Here is a 17359-nt window from a genome sequence, read left to right on the forward strand (position 1 = left end):
TTTTCTCTATACTTGAAGTTTCTCACAATATTTAAAACAGAGTAGACCTGAGAGCAAAATTCTACCATTGCTTAAAAGAAAGAACACTAGACAGGCTGGGTTCTCATTAAGATAAAGTTTTGTGTGCAAAATATTTATCATGAATCAACACCTGTGGAGGAGAGGGGATGGAAAAGCAGGTTTGGACAGGGAAGAATATCAAATACTCTCCAGGCTAGCAAAGCCTTAGCCAAGCCCAAAGGGAACTGGGGCAAACGGTCCTGGTCTTTCTATTCTTACCTCAGTTAGTGGGGAGATGCAACTTCCCCAGAAGGATGTGCCCCAGAGCAAAGTGATTCTTTACATCCCTGAAGGAGCTGACTTGCCTCAGGCCACCTACTGGCAAATGGGACTGCAAGTCCTTCTTTGAGATCCTTCGATGGGTCTGTCATGAAAGTGAAGTTTTGTTTTCTTTTTTTCCCTTCATGCTGTCTCAAAGAAAGTTTATCAAAATATATACCTGAGAGATATGAGATAAATATAAAGGAAAGTTTCTTAGCACATATGAGTGGATTGCATTTCTATAGCATATTAGTAGCCTTGGCTTTTCTTTTTAAGATTGTGATCTGAAGAGATTGTCGTATACTAAATCATTATCAAGCAATTTTAACATTAATTTCCTTGCTTTTCTCAAAGGAGAACAAATATAAGATGTGCCTATAATTTAGATGCCCAGTTTTAGAAACTGATTTCAGAATTAGCTATCACAGTCTATGTTTAGAGGGTAAAATATAAAAATTTTAAATTTATAGACGGTATCTCTGCATAATCATCTTAATGAGTGTTATTTTGGATATCATTGGATGTGTTTTTGTATGAGTGTGTAATGCTGTCTTCCTCATCAGTCAAAGAAGCCCGTAGAGACAGAATTGTCAAATATTTATATCCTACTCATCCATCTTGGTGCCAATCACACATGGGTTGTTCAGCTTATATTCTGTAGGGGCAGTAGTCATCATTTGACATCAAAGCACACATATTTTATAATGTAAATATTCACAGATATGAGATAGCATTTCCAAATTCCATGCCTAAGAGCTTCCTGATAATCTGCTTTTGGCATTTCAGTGAAGTCCTACTTGTGACAATTGTGGACATACAGTAGGTAAGGACATAGTCAGTGATACTCATTTTTAAAGACGCCATGAGGGATACATTATGAACTTAGTTGATAAGAATGTTAAAGGAATTGCTCAATTTCTAAACAAAATGCAGCATGGGTGCATAGACTTGCCTTGCAACTCAGTAGCTCTAAATGGTTTCTGTAGGTGTCATTCAAGATTTCTAGTTGCAAGAAATAGAGGCAGACATGGCTAATGAAGCTAAAAAGGAATTTATTAAGTGGTTATTAGTAAATTCTCATGCCTGTACAAGTATTGGAGAACAAGGCTTGAGACTTATTTCCAGGAAGAGTATCCAAATCTATGCCACAAGTTTGATCATATAAAGAAACAACTGATAACTGCCACCAAGCATAGTTATGGTGGTTTGTATGGGGGTGATTTCTGTGTAAGGAACTTGACCTTGAGACCTAATACAGGGAATACATCAAGAGGCAGAAGAGAGAAAAGAAGCTTCTGTTTTCTGGAATCAATCTCTGAGCTGGCATCTGAGTCACAGTCTGGCATGAGTACATCTTTTAGACAGAGCCAAAGCTTCAGCGGAAAAGGATTATGGGAAACTGTGTTGCACCTCTGCCTTCAAGCAGGAATTTTCCCAACCATTTCCTTAAATGATTGTTTAAAAGGTTAATGCAAGCAGCCACAAACATGAATTTAGAACATCTGCTAACATCCAATTGTTTTTTTCCTATGTTAATGAAATATAACTTCATCCTACCCTGGTATGATAACTTCTGGCTAGCCAAAATGAGATAACACAACCACACTCAGTCCTAGAGTACAGAGTAAGCAGAGTACAAAGATAATGTGATGACTTGAGGAGTATTTGGGGTTTTACACATAGTCCACTCTTGTGGGAAAAAATGTACATAATAAACAATTGAATAAAATAAATGAAAGAATGGAAGTCTATCACAAAAAAATTGTGCTAGTTAAGAGCAAAGAAATTTTTAAAAATTATGCTGTTTAAAAAGAAATTGTGTGAGGTAAGCATGATACTTGCAGGTTACTGAAGGTTGTACAGTTTATATCCATATGTTCTTTTGTTGTTTAGTATTTATTAAGAGCCAACAGTCTAGGCATTGTTAGGCAGAGGCAGGCATTGTCCCAGTTATTTATTATGATCATATTGTACAGCATTCTTGAGCTAAATACTACTCATCTATGTCCTGTCTAAAATGCCTACACTGATTGGTTTCGTTAGAAAAGGATTTTCAATAGCAGATAAGGGGTTCAGGAACTGTTTCTTAAAACTTACTCCAAGAATAGCTTGTGGAATTTGCAAGGCTAGTGCTATCAAGTAATTGCACATGTGCCTAACACCACAAAGAGTCAATATACTCAAATTTTTATGGCAAACATTCATATGTAGTCATAAATAATATTTTAGATAATTTTATTTCTGATTGGTTTTTAGGTTTATATGAAGTGTTCACCTACCTGGTATTTTGATCTATCAATCATTGTCAAATTAAACTACTTAAAATTCAGCATTTGCTTTGAATAAGCTTGTAAAGCATTAATATAGCACAGGGATTCTTGAGGTATTCATAGAGATGCTATTTGTGTCTTAAAGCCTTTGAAATATATTTGATTTGATCTTTGAATGTTTTATAGCATAACATGCTTTCTATTTATTAAAATCCCATCAAACTAATAATAAGAAAAGGACAAAGTTAAAATACTTTCTCTATAATAGGACTTGTTCACCTTTGTGATTTAGCATAGATTGAAGAATATAATTTCTTTTGAAAAATTCTCTAGATTCTTAGTACAAATTTAAATTCCATGTTATAGCTCAGTCGTTTTCACTTTTCTGTCTCACCTTTCTCTTTTCACACAATAGCACATGAATGCATTTGTGAAAGTAGCAAAATTCTCTTGGTTATGTCGTAGATAAATATAGCAAGACTTTTTCTGTGGGATTGAAAGGATATTTTTCCGTAGTTAAATGGCTTTGTATCAAACATGGTAAAGTGATTCTTATCCTGGAGATTTACATTTTTTTCTAATGCCATACTGACATACAGTACAGTAAAAAGGATATAAAAATTAGCCATTGAGGATGAAGAGCTTTTTTTGGTTGTCATACCTCTAGTGTAAGCACTTAAAGTAAGGTCTCTGCAAACCTTAAATTTAATATGGCACTGCAGCAGAAATCATTGTTTGAAAGATCTTGATTAGAACCAAAATCAAAAAAGGTAGATAAGAATATGTGTTTCCAACATCAAACAAAAGCTGCAACTGTTGCCTTTAAATTTAAAATAGCCACAAATCATTAGATTATTTAAAACATCCAAAGCTTGCACTTCAGATAGCCACACTATAGCTTTATGTTATGGGTATGTTCCTGTGTTTCCTGTGACATACACCAATTTGTGTGTCTCTGCCTGAGCAGCCAACCTCATCACCTTATATGCCTTTTATTTCCTTGACTCACAGGAGCTTCAGTTTCAACGACTCACCCGAGAACTGGAAGTGGAAAGGCAGATTGTTGCCAGTCAACTAGAAAGATGTAGGCTTGGAGCAGAATCACCAAGCATCGCCAGCACCAGGTACAGGGCCAAGGGCTCTATCTTTGTGTACTCTCAAGTAACATGTCTTACTAAGTTGCCCTGAATGCAGTAAATGCTTCTGTTAGTGTTGTCCCTGTTAACTTGCCTTCCTAAATTTGACACAAAAATTGTCAATACATTTTAATTTTGAGAAGCCTCTTGTAATATTGATTACCCTTCAGCCCTATGCTTAAAGTGCTATGTATAGCACTGGTAAGCTTTGGTAGCAAAAGAAACTGTGCCCTTCAGATATTTGATTTCTCCTATGTAAACATAGTTGATGGATGTTGCTTGGTTAACTGCTAGCTATTTGGTAAACTAATTGACTAGTATTTTGAGAATCTGGTATGGATTTTTTTAAACTAAGAAATATTTCCAAATGATAAGATTTAGTTACCTTTTAAAAATGCCTTTAAATTTGAGTTTTTCTAGAACACTGTGAAATTACTATATGAAATGATTCTATATATTCAGATATAGTAAATACAAAAAAGTATATACTTGAAAAACCTTTAATCATGATTATTATTTTTTGTATAAATGACCTCTTCTGTTTAAGAACATTATTATAAAAATTAATACCTTGCACTCCAGATAGGTACACTGCTCATCTATATATTTCTTTCTTAGTAGTTTTATATTCCTAGAAAGCCTACTAGGAAATACGTTTATTACTTGTTTTTGAGCTTGGTTTGTTTATACTTAGGTAGGTATGCCTACAATAAGTTGTGTCTCCGTTATTTTTAGTCACATAATTGTTCTACTACTCAGCATCTCCTATTACTCATAGATACTTCTTTTTGCTGAATGTGGTCAGTAGTTTCTCTTTTCCAGCTGATTTTTGATATGAATTTTAGACATTAGGCTGATAATTTATATTCACATGAATTTTTCATCTCTGACCCTTGGCAGTATGTACATTGGTAGGTTATAAAGGCACAGAGCATACAAGTAAAGTCAATAAAAACCTTTAGAGGGCTGGGGAGATAGCTCAGTTGGTAGAGTGCTTGCCTTGCAAGCACGAGGCCCTGGGTTCAATCCCCAGTACCGCAAAAAAAAAAAAAAAACTTTAGAAATAAATATAAAATCATGTGATCATTTTAAAATGTTCAGGTATGTTTTTATAGTAAACAAAATCATAAGCAAGGTGTAAAATTATAAATTATAAATTCTAATTCTACCTTTACAATATCCAATGAAATAATTTATCAAGGAAGTAAAAATTGTCAAAACAAATTAGTTTTGACTCCATTCAATGTTTTTAAAAAGTTATGTATAGTTTGAGCACCCAAAAGGGAAATTCACAAACACAATAACATTCCCAAAAATATATAGACCAATTTTGTTTAGAAAAATAGAATTTTATATTCATGGACAAATTAACATCTGAAGAAATCAGTTAAGAGTTCTTAGTCTGGCTATATGGTTAACTAAACAAACATAGAGTTTCTCTTGATAAACTCCTGGAAATACTTGCTATACCAATTAAAAAAAAATATATATATATATATATAGGAAATGACAAAAGAAAAGGGAAATCTTCAAATACTAAATAGAAAGAGAACTGAAAACCAGAACCAGAAGCATTTGAGCCACCTTACAGGAGGCCTGAGAACACTTCTCATACCTCAAAATGAGCCTTAGAGTTGGTTTTAATATCCATACAGGGACCAAGGAATGAACTTTGATATGTGTTCAGGACAGCACCTTTGAATTTAAGATTGCTGCATTAAGCCAGGACTTTTAAAGGATTGCGCTCTTAGCAAACCCAAACTCATACAATATGTGGGTTTTGAGCCCAGATGTAATTGCCACCATCTAAGGAACTAACACCCCTAAAGATGAGCTCAAAATCAAATGTTATAAACACAAATCAACAAAGCCTATAGTGACATCAGCAGTATGACAGAATTGGACTTTCCAGTATATCTCCTCTAATAGAAGCATTCATTCGAACAACTATCCACACATGAAAATATCTTCACAAGAGCTAAGGAAGCCAGGTGAGAGATTACAGCACTTGAGTATAGCACAGAAATAAGAAAAGATGAAGAGAGTAGAAAGGACAGTTTTGCACTATGCTTTATTCATTATATACTTCTGGACTAATTCTAATCTTGTAAAAGATTGCATTAAAATACTTCAAAAAAAACTCTTGGCAAAGAGTAAGAATCTGTAGACAGAAGAGAGAGTGATTTCAAACACCAAAAGTAGACACTGTTAAAAAATTCTGAAAGGTATGCATAATATGACATATACAAAGGATGTTCATTACAACATTATTTCCTAAATAAAAAAATCACAAAGAACATTATTGTCCATCAGGTAGAAAATGGGAAACAAATGGTGGTTAAGTAAACTCTAGAACAGTTAAAATGAAATAACTGGATTTGCACATAGCAGCATGGGCTTTTTTTTTTTTTTTTTTTTTTTTTTTTTGGTGGAGGGATTGAACTCAGGGGCACTTGACTGAGCCACATCCCCAGTCCTATTTTGTATTTTATTTAGAGACAGGGTCTCACTGAGTTGCTTAGTGCCTCTCTTTTGCTACGGCTGGTTTTTTTTTTTTTTTTTTTTTTTTTATTGTAAACAAATGGGATACATGTTGTTTCTCTGTTTGTACATGGCGTAAAGGCATACCATTTGTGTAATCATAAATTTACATAGAGCAATGTTGTTTGATTCATTCTGTTATTTTTTCCCTTCCCCCCACCCCTCCCACCCCTCTTTACCCTCTATACAGTAGTTCCTTCCTCCATACTTGCCCCCCTCCCTAACCCTAACTCTAACCCTTCCCTCCCCCCCATTATGTGTCATCCTCCACTTATCAGCGATATCATTCGTCCTTTGGCTTTTTGAGATCGGCCTATCTCACTTAGCATGATATTCTCCAATTTCATCCATTTGCCTGCAAATGCCATAATTTTATCATTCTTTATGGCTGAGTAATATTCCATTGTATATATATACACCACAGTTTCTTTATCCACTCATCAATTGAAGGGCATCTAGGTTGGTTCCACAGTCTGGCTATTGTGAATTGAGCAGCTATGAACATTGATGTGGCTGTATTTCTGTAGTATGCAGATTTTAAGTCCTTTGGGTATAGGCCAAGGAGTGGGATAGCTGGGTCAAATGGTGGTTCCATTCCAAGTTTTCTAAGGAATCTCCACACTGCTTTCCATAGTGGCTGCACTAATTTGCAGCCCCACCAGCAGTGTATGAGTGTACCTTTCTCCCCACATCCTCGCCAACACCTGTTGTTGCTCGTATTCTTGATAATCGCCATTCTAATTGGGGTGAGATGGAATCTTAGGGTGGTTTTGATTTGCATTTCTCTTATTACTAGAGATGTTGAACATTTTTCCATATGTTTGTTGATTGCTTGTAGATCTTCTTCTGTGAAGTGTCTATTCATTTCCTTAGCCCATTTGTTGACTGGACTATTTGAATTCTTGGCTACGGCTGGTTTTGAATTCTCAATCCTCCTGCCTCAGCCTCCCGAGCCACTGGGTTTGTAGGCATGCACCACTGAGCCCAGCACAACATGGGCATGATTGCAAATTGAAAATTGTAAAAGAGAAGATATAGGAGGACATCATTTGAACAGTACTATAATCATTAAACAATGTTTGGAATCATTTATCAGTGAATGCTTGTGGAATAAAAGAACTAAAAACATTTTGAAGTGGCACCTATTTAAGATAGTAGTGATGTCTGTAGGAAGGAGGAAGATATCAAGAATTAGGCTTTGTCCCAATCTGTAAAGTTTATTTAAGACAGCCATCTGGAGCAAACATGAAAAAAAAAAAAAAAAGGTGTTAATATCTGTTAAATGGAGGGTAAAGGGTTTATATCCATGGCTATTAGATCATCTCCTGTGCTTTTCTTTAAGGTTTAAAAAAAGTTGATGGTTACATAGTTCAATTAACTAATTGCATAGATATGCTAAAAATTATAAAATACATGTTGTGGGCTATAATTACTGTCATTGGTATTCTGTGCTTTGTATCTGGTTTCTAGTGCCTATCATCATAGCTGGGATGTTGCTGGGACTTACAAGTGTCAGTGAATTCTGGGCTAATGAGTGGGTCCTGTAGAAATGAGAGCTGGGCTACAAGAAAGGCACATTTAACACTACACTGGTTGTTCTGGGACATAAAGAGGCTCAGTCATGTCTCAGATATGTGCTAAAAGGACCTAGTAGCTTATGAGGTTGGAAAGGTAAAACTATATACTATTTGATTGTGGAGACCTTCATCAGGTCTTCAAAGGAGATGTACGAAAAGTTGTTAGTAGTGATTGTGGTTTTTTGAAAGAAGTTTTCCTTTCTTGACTGTGCTGTGTGCAAAACAGAATGAAGAGAGGCCAGATAGTCAAATAGGAACCTATGATGGAATCTTAACAAGTTATGAATAGGGTAGTTTTTCTCATTCAGAAAAGGTAATTGATCCACATGGGTTACCCTACTCCCATGTCACATGATTCCCATGCATTCTGATATCCCAGCTAAGTGCCAACACTTCCTTATAGCCTTATCCCTAGAAAAACCATCTCTCTCATCTGACCGCCTGTTTCTCTGTGCCATAGCTCATCTGTGAGATGTGAGGGCCACCCTACCCCCTCAGCCCTGGCACAGTGCCTGGAGCTCAGTTGGCACTCAGCCAAAAGATCAGTGAATGGGTAGAGAGCTGTAATGAAATCCAGAGGTTTTGAGCTCATCAGAGGATACTTTACCTTTAAGTTATCCCCTTGGTGTCTTTGAATTTCTACCCTTTCTCATTTCTGCCCCTTTCATACCTTCCAGGGTGCTTTCCAGAGAACCTTAAGAAGACTACTGAAACAGTTACTCTGCTTTGTGATCACCAGGTCTATACATTGGCAAGGAGCCCATTAGAAAAGAGTATGATAGTAAACGGAGCAAAGGCATTTTATTGTATCCCTAGAGACACACCCCTTTGTGTCTTCCAGCTTATATTTTGCTAACTAATGTTCTGTGGAATCCCCTTCCCCAAAGAGTGGCTCTTAGCGTAAGCAGTTCAATTCCCTCATGCTGCCATTCACATGCAGTATCCCTTGTTGAGAATGAAAAATCTTAAAATGAAATTCCTTAGTTTTTCTATTAATGACTCTTTAGAAGCAGTAGTAGTCTTCTAAACAAGGTAGTAAGAACCTCATTTCTTAGGATTTTCCATTTCCATAAAATGCACTAGTGAAAGTATATTAATAATATACTTATTAATAATTATATATTATAATGATCCTTATTCTGGAATTGATGGTGGCTGTATCAAAAGATGATTTATCAGACTGAAAATAATCACTTCAACCTGAAAAACCCTGCAGGTAGACAAAAGGCATCTGTTTTGAGAACACTAAGTATACTGTAGTTATCTATATATGTATTTTTTTTTCACCTCACCTGTAAGTATTTGGAATACCTTTCAAAATATAAAAGCTAAAAATAAGAAAATAAGGGGAAAGGAAAGATAAAGTTCAGAAAAATAAGATGAAGTCAAGGTTAAAATAGTGCCAAAAAAATGCCATGCATTTTGCTAAAGTAGGTAGTCAGCTTTTGTCCTGAGTGCCCTAGTAGCCGTGCTAAAGACAGAAAGTGCTAATGAACTCTACAATGTAACTGTCTATGAGATTAAAAAAAAAAAAAGAAGAAGAAGAAAAGAAAAGAAAAAGAAAACCAGGTTGTTCAGGAGGTTCCCCCATTCCTGGGACTGACTTGAATTCTTTTGGCTCTGTGTCCCCATTATGAGACCACTGTTTGATGAAGTAAGCAGTGTCTTCAGTGGTCTCTTTCCAATAAATTACAAAAACACGCTCAGAGGGCTTTTTCTTATTGCTAAATGGACTATAAAGGGATGGAATAGCACCTTAGCTTAAAGTAACTCTCCAGGGGACCAGTCTGACATCTATCTTGGCTCAGGATGATGCTCAGCATATGTAGATGAATGGATCAATTTCAGGTCTGCTAAGCAGGCAGCCTGCCATGACTGCTCCTGTCTACAGAGCCCTTGAGAGTCCTGGAGAGCATTGTGCACTGAGATGTGAGATGTCTTATATTTCAGGTCACTATGCAGATATATGGTGTATGCACTGTAGCAACAGAAATGATTCTTAGGGGATACTGCTGTATATACATCTCCCCTTGGAATATCAGCATAGGAGCCTTAAAGGGAAATGTGCCCTTTAAACCTATGTGTCCCATAGGCTAGGCAGCAGTCTTCAAATCCAAAGTTTGATGCACATGGGATTTGTTCTTTTCTCCGTGCAATATCATCAGTAGGATATTGTTCTTACACTAATTGAGTTTAGAGTTAAGTGGATGGAATAACAGTAAAAGGACCCAATAACACACAATGAAAGCCCACCTGGACTCTGTGCCTGTTTTCTCACTCTGGAACTTCCTCTGCCCTTCTCTGCTCCCAAGATCAAGGAAGGACACAGGGTGGCCAAGACCATATTATTAATCTGTATCTCACTGACTGTGGAATTAAATAATGACCATCTTAATTTTTAAAGTGCAAGAAAATATAAAGATTCTGCCACTCAGAGATAACTACTATATTTTTAAGTCAGGTATACTGAAGTTACAATAAAATTTACCCCTTATATCATAGTTTTAGGATTTTTTTGACAGTTGTATAACTACAACTACCAGCTTAGAGACATTTTTATGAACCCCCAAAACTGAGACAACCACTTTTAACTGTTTACTACATGCCTTCTCTTTTAAAGTTTTTCTTGTAACTTTTTATCTTATTCCTGAAGTTCTTCTTTGACATGCCAAGCCTAGTCCTTAACCTGTAATGACTCCCACTTGCCAAGAAATTCCCAAGGCAGTAAATAGTTTGGGGCCTAATTGGATGCTAATTTGGCAGCAGAGATTACTATAACCTTCCCAGGGTAAATGCAGTATAGGTGGAAGAATATTACAAGGTGTATTCAGCCTTCATTATCCAAGATATGGCCTGTGTTCACATTTCCTGTAAGCAGAGAAAATACCCTTGTTGTTCGTCTTGTTAGGTAACAAAAATGTGGAAGTTCAGGAAAATATAGATAAAATTGAAAATTCAGAACTGAAAATATCATCTTAGAATTCTAGAAGCTGTCATCAAAATTTCAAAACTATGCTTACTAAGAGACATGGAATCCTACCATTGTCCAGAATTTCATCTTAGTTTCTGTTCATTTCTAAGTTACTTCTAGATAAGATTAGATGATGAGAGTATATTTCTTTGCAGGCCATAAATCGATCCAAATATTTTCTCATGCAAATCAGTTTGTTCATGTATATTAAGATGAAGCACTAAATTTTTATTACTATTAAAGTAAAAAACAGGATATTTAAAAAGTGAATTCCTTAATAAATATAGATCATAGTAATGGCAACTTTTGGAAATAAAGCGATTTTAATTTTTTGTTTCGGCTATGTGTACATGATTATAAATTTGATTATTCTATTTGGAAGCAGGTGGTCTTTTACATTGTCCTTTCACTGATTGCTTGCTTGGTGTTTGGAAGTTACTCTGGACACAGAGAAATCCTGTCCATATCAATTGAATAACGGAGGAAATGGGTGGCAGTGTTGAAATCACCTCATACTCTCCCTAAGATTACCTCTTTCTTTTCAGTTAGTTTAAAGCCCTGCTAAAATGGAATTCTTTATGGTTTCAGAAAAGGTCATACAATCTTGACAAATAGTCTTCTTATCGGCACTTAAGAACTTTTTTTTCCCCCCACAGCCATTTCAGATTTCTTTTTTATTTTTATGGGTTTTTTTTATTTTGTTTTTTTACACTTTATCAGGTCATCTGCTGGTGCCCATCAGGCTTCCATTGATAATTCTAAAAGTGTTTTAGGACTGACAGTGGTAAAAAGACTTTTTCATGGTTCAAATCTTTTTTTCAGTGAACGTTTTTAAGTCATTGTGAAATAAACCTCAAATAATGCATTTTTTTTAAAATGAGTCTTTGAAAAGATTGAATGTTTGTCCCTTGACAGTTATTACTTATTTAATTTACCACTTTAGAAGATGTTTTATAAAGTTCTGTCCCTTTGACTTTTAGTGTTCTACTAGCCAAAACCTGAGGGTTTTTTAAATAAGTGTTATTGAGATTTATTTCCCATTCCTTAAACTTCATACTTTTGGAGTAGATAATTCAATGTTTTTTAATGTATTTATATAGAGCTGTACAAAAATTACCACTATCTAATTTTAGAACATTTTCGTCACCCTAAAAAGAAACTTCTAACACAGTAGCTTTCCCTCACTTTCAGTCCCTTGGAACCACTAATTTACTTTATGTCTGTGTGGATATGCCTGTTGTGGACATTTCATGCTTATGGTGTTTGACAATATGTGGTCTTTTGGGTTACTTTTTTCACATAGCAGGATATTTTCAAGGTTCATCCATGTTGTAGTTTGCTTTTTTTATTTCTAAATAATACTTATTGTATGGATGTAACATTTTGTTTATCATTCATCATTGATTATTATAAAGACTGTTGCTGTTTCTTAGTGTTTGGTCTGGTTTGGTTTGGGTTTTTTCCCCCTCTGCAGTGCTGGGATTCACGCCACCCCCTACCCCACCTTTTTTTTTTTTTTTTTTTTTTTTTTTTTTTTTTTTTTTTAATAGACAAGGCCTTCCTAAATTGCCTACGCTGGCATGGAACTTGATATCCTTCTGCCTCAACCTCCAGAGTCATGGGAATCACAGGCATGTGTCACCTGTCTTAGATTTTAAGAGGGCTCCAAGCATTTTTAGACTGGGAAGAACACAAGGGGATTCCCTTTGACCTGCCTACCCATCATCCTTCTATTTCGTATGGGTTTGCCTTCTTTTCTTTCTACTTAGCTTTCTCTTTTGCTAAATCCTTGTGTATTGCTAAAACTAGTTGTCAGTGTCAATTTATTTTTAAGTGCATGGTAGGTAAAGGTATTTAGGAGTCCTGTGGTGTTCAACACAAAAAAATTTCCATTTGTAGTGTTAGATTTGGTCACTAGTAACTTTTTTAATGGTCAAACAATTGAAAGATTCCTTCATCTCCAATTCAGACTAAATGAAAAATAAACTATTTAATATTTCAGGATAATTATTAGAAACACTCTTTGAGATCTCCACAGTGAATATTTAAGTGGTTGTTCTTCTGAGTGAATTTAGTAACATTGAATTTTTATGATGCAACTCATGTTTTAAGCACAGTGAAAAGTCTCACATCTGAAATAAAGAAAACTGGACTATTGCTGACATGCAACTTTGCATAACTTTGTTTACCTGGATCATTTGCTCAGTACAGATTTTTCCAAAAGTTGTGTTAGTATTAGTATTACTGGTAATGGGGATTTAACCCAAGGATGCTCTACCAATGAACTACCTCCCCAGTCCCTTTTATTTTTCATTTTGAATGGGATTTTGCTAACTTTCTGAGGCTGGCCTCCAACTTGTGATCTTCCTTTCTCAGCCTTCTGAGTCACTAACAGGCATGTACCACTACACCTGGTTTTCAGATGGCTTTTCAGTCACCAGCCAGTTTCATCTGGGACGTACACATCCAAGCGGCAATTATCCTTACACATTTGACTGAACTTGAATAATCAATACTTAGGTAGGACATGTAAGCCCAAAATAATTCAAACAGTACTCCTTTAGACTAATATTTTAAATCAAGAATGTGATCATGTAAAAGTTAGATGAATATTAAACCAAATACTTTTCATGAGGAATAGAATCTTTTTGAGTCTAGAACATTATATAACAAAGCATTTTAATCATAATGAATAATTATTTCAAAATGAATTAACTGTCTCAGAAGATTTTAAAATGTTAAATGGGTGATTAATTGTGAGGAAAATTAAAAAAAGATCAACTTTATAGTTTTAGCATCAAAGTTTCAGTTTATTGTAAGACTGTTATAGTATATTTGGTTGAATGTGGAGGCAACCCAATTGTATTAACTTTTCTAATTAATAAAGAGAAAAATACTTGCTTAACTTTAGAGGCCCATACATCTAAAATATATGTGCTGTGCCATTACTTAAATATATTTTAAAGAACCATTTTAATTAGAATAACATTATTCCATTTTCTCCTATTTCACATAGGTCATATCCTATAATTACTATTCTTAAATTATTTAACAGTAATAAATGATTGAATTAAAACAAGAATTATATTACTATCCTCCACTCTTAATCATTAGATTTTTTAAGCTACATATATAATCATTAAAATATATTAAGAACTTTACTAAAGTAGGGTATTTAGTATATTTCAAGATACTTTTTAATAAAATTTACCTTCACTGCTTTATAAAATTACTAATTACTTTTACCATATCAAAATAACAATGATGCCTTTAAATCCTGTATTATCTTCTGTCATTTTGAGCTGTCTGTATTTTTCAATTTTCTTTATCTTGACAAATATTAAAAATTTCAAATATAGAGGGTAAATTAACAAAAATTAAAGTATTCAAAACCTAGAATTAAAGTTAAAGAATTCATTATATTGACTTCTTTTTCGTAAAACAAATAAATATTATATGTAAAATTCAAATCTTCTTTGTACCATTCTCCTTTCCCTCTAGCTAACCACCAAGGTACAGTATTAAAATATATGTATGATTAATAAATAGGTATATGTAAATGTCTTTCATACATACATACATCTATGACTAATATTTCGTGTAGCTTTCTAAACATACACAAATGGTATAGTCTGTGAATCATTGTGCATCTTGAGTTTTTTATTTTTCTATCCACATTGATATACGTGTAGATTTAGTTTATTTTTAAACTGCTATTACCTGTATCATCCACTATTAAACTATTTAGCCACTCCTAATTAAAGTTTTACAATAATTATGAGTGATAATAACAATAAATAGTCTTTTAATGTTTTCTTTTTATTTTTTTAATTGTAAACAAATGGGATACATGTTGTTTCTCTGTTTGTACATGGAGTAAAGGCATACCATTTGTGTGATCATAAATTTACACAGGGTAATGTTGTTTGATTCATTGTTATTTTTTCCCTCCCCCCCACGCCTCCCACCCCTCTTTTCCCTCTATACAGCCCTTCCTTCTGCCATTCTTTCCACCCTCCCTAACCCTAACCCTAAACCTAACCCTAACCCTAACACTAACCCCTCCCACCCCCCATTATGTGTCATCATCCGCTTATCAGCGAGATCATTCGTCCTTTGGTTTTTTGAGACTGGTTTATCTCACTCTCACTCAGGATGATATTCTGCAACTTCACCCATTTGCCTGCAAATGCCATAATTTTATCATTCTTTATGGCGGAGTAATATTCCATTGTGTGTGTGTGTGTCTGTGTGTGTGTGTGTGTGTGTGTGTATATATATATATATATCACAGTTTCTTTATCCATTCATCAATTGAAGGACATCTGGGTTGGTTACAGAATCTGGCTATTGTGAATTGAGCAGCTATGAACATTGATGTGGCTGTATCTCTGTAGTATGCTGATTTTAAGTCCTTTGTGTATAGGCCAAGGAGTGGGATAGCTGGGTCAAATGGTAGGTCCATTCCAAGCTTTCTGAGGAATCTCCATACTCCTTTCCAGAGTGGCTGCACTAATTTGCAACCCCACCAGAAATGTATGAGTGTATCTTTTTCCCCACATCCTTTCCAACACTTATTGTGGATTGTATTCTTGATAATCGCCATTCTAATTGGGGTGAGATAGAATCTTAGGGTAGTTTTGATTTGCATTTCTCTTATTACTAGAGGTGTTGAACATTTTTTTATATATCTGTTGATTGCTTGTACATCTTCTTCTGTGAAGTGTCTGTTCATTTCCTTAGCCCATTTGTTGATTGGATTATTTGTATTCTTGGTGTAGAGTTTTTTGAGTTCTTTATATATTCTGGAAATTAGTGCTCTCTCTGAGGTATGAGTGGCAAAGATTTTCTCCCACTCTGTAGGCTCTCTCTTCACATTCCTGATAGTTTCCTTTGTTGAGAAAAAGCTATTTAGTTTGAATCTATCCCAGTTGTTGATTCTTGCTTTTATTTCTTGTGCATGGGAGTCCTGTTAAGGAAGTCAGATCCTAAGCCGACTTGTTGAAGATTTGGACCTACTTTTTCTTCTATAAGATGAAGTGTCTCTGGTCTGATTCCAAGGTTCTTGATCCATTTTGAGTTGAGTTTTCTGCAGGGTGAGGGACAGGGGTTTAGTTTCATTATGTTGCAACATGGATTTCCAATTCTCCCAGCACCATTTGTTGAAGAGGCTATCTTTTCTTCATTGCATATTTTTGGCACCTTTGTCTAATATCAGAAAATTGTATTTATTTGGTTTGTGTCCATGTCCTCTATTCTGTACCATTGATCTACCTGTCTATTTTGGTACCAGTACCATGCCGTTTTTGTTACTATTGCTTTGTAGTAGAGTTGAAGTTCTGGTATTGCAATACCCCCTGTTTCATTCTTCCTGCTAAGGATTGCTTTAGCTATTCTGGGTTTCTTATTCTTCCAGATGAATTTTACAATTGCTTGCTCTATTTCTGTGAGGTACATCATTGTGATTTTAATTGAAATTGCATTGAATCTGTATAGCACTTTTGGTAGTATGGCCATTTTGACAATATTAATTCTGCCTATCCAAGAACATGGGAGATCTTTCCATCTTCTAAGGTTTTCTTTAATTTCTTTCTTTAGTGTTCTTTAGTTCCCATTGTAGAGGTCTTTCACCTCTTTTGTGAGATTGATTCCCAAGTATTTTATTTTTTTCGATGCTATTGTGAATGGGGTAGTTTTCCTAATTTCTCTTTCTGAAGATTCATCACTTATGTATAAAAATGCATTGGATTTATGAGCATTGATCTTGTAACCTGCTACTTTACTGAATTCACTTATGAGTTCTAAGAGTTTTCTGGTGGAATTTCCAGATTCCTCTAAATATATAATCATGTCATCGGCGAACAGGGATAGTTTGAGTTCTTCTTTTCCAATCTGTATCCCTTTAATTTCTTTGGTTTGTCTAATTGCTCTAGCTAGAGTTTCAAGGACGATGTTGAATAGAAGTGGTGAAAGAGGGCATCCCTGCATTGTTCCAGTTTTTAGGGGGCATGCTTTCAGTTTTTCACCATTTAGAATGATATTGGCCATGGGCTTAGCGTAGATGGCCTTTACAATGTTAAGGAATGTTCCCACTGTCCCTATTTTTTCTAGTGTTTTGAGCATGAAGGGATGCCGTATTTTATCGAATGCTTTTTCTACATCTATCGAAATAATCATGTGATTCTGTTGATATGGTGAATGACATTTATTGATTTCCTGATGTTGAACCAACCTTCCATCCCTGGGATGAAACCCACTTGATCATGGTGCACTATCTTTTTAATATATTTTTGTAAGCAATTTGCTAAAATTTTGTTGAGAATTTTTGCGTCGATGTTCATTAAAGATATTGGTCTGAAATTTTCTTTCCTCAATGTGTCTCTGTCTGGTTTAGGTATCAGGGTGATATTGGCTTCATAGAATGAGTTTGGGAGGGTTCCCTCCTCTTCTATTTCATGGAATACTTTGAGGAGTATTGGAATGAGCTCTTCTTTAAAGATTTTGTAGAACTCGGCTGAGAACCCATCTGGTCCTGGACTTTTC

General features: G+C 35.1%; 1 protein-coding gene across 11 annotated transcripts in view; it reads left to right on the forward strand.

Annotated features, from left to right (window-relative positions):
- The window catches only part of PKP4 (plakophilin 4), a gene marked incomplete at its 3' end in the record, with an annotated part of 244564 nt that overhangs the window by 129554 nt on the left and 97651 nt on the right, over nucleotides 1-17359 (forward strand). For all 11 annotated transcript variants that reach the window (XM_079131753.1, XM_079131757.1, XM_079131756.1 and 8 more), the window contains one exon: nucleotides 3603-3715. In XM_079131753.1, the coding sequence (XP_078987879.1) occupies nucleotides 3603-3715 (113 nt within the window). The remainder of the gene's footprint in view (nucleotides 1-3602; nucleotides 3716-17359) is intronic.

Source organism: Sciurus vulgaris (genome assembly GCF_902686455.1).
Source record: "Sciurus vulgaris genome assembly, chromosome: 3".
NCBI lineage: Eukaryota > Metazoa > Chordata > Mammalia > Rodentia > Sciuridae > Sciurus > Sciurus vulgaris.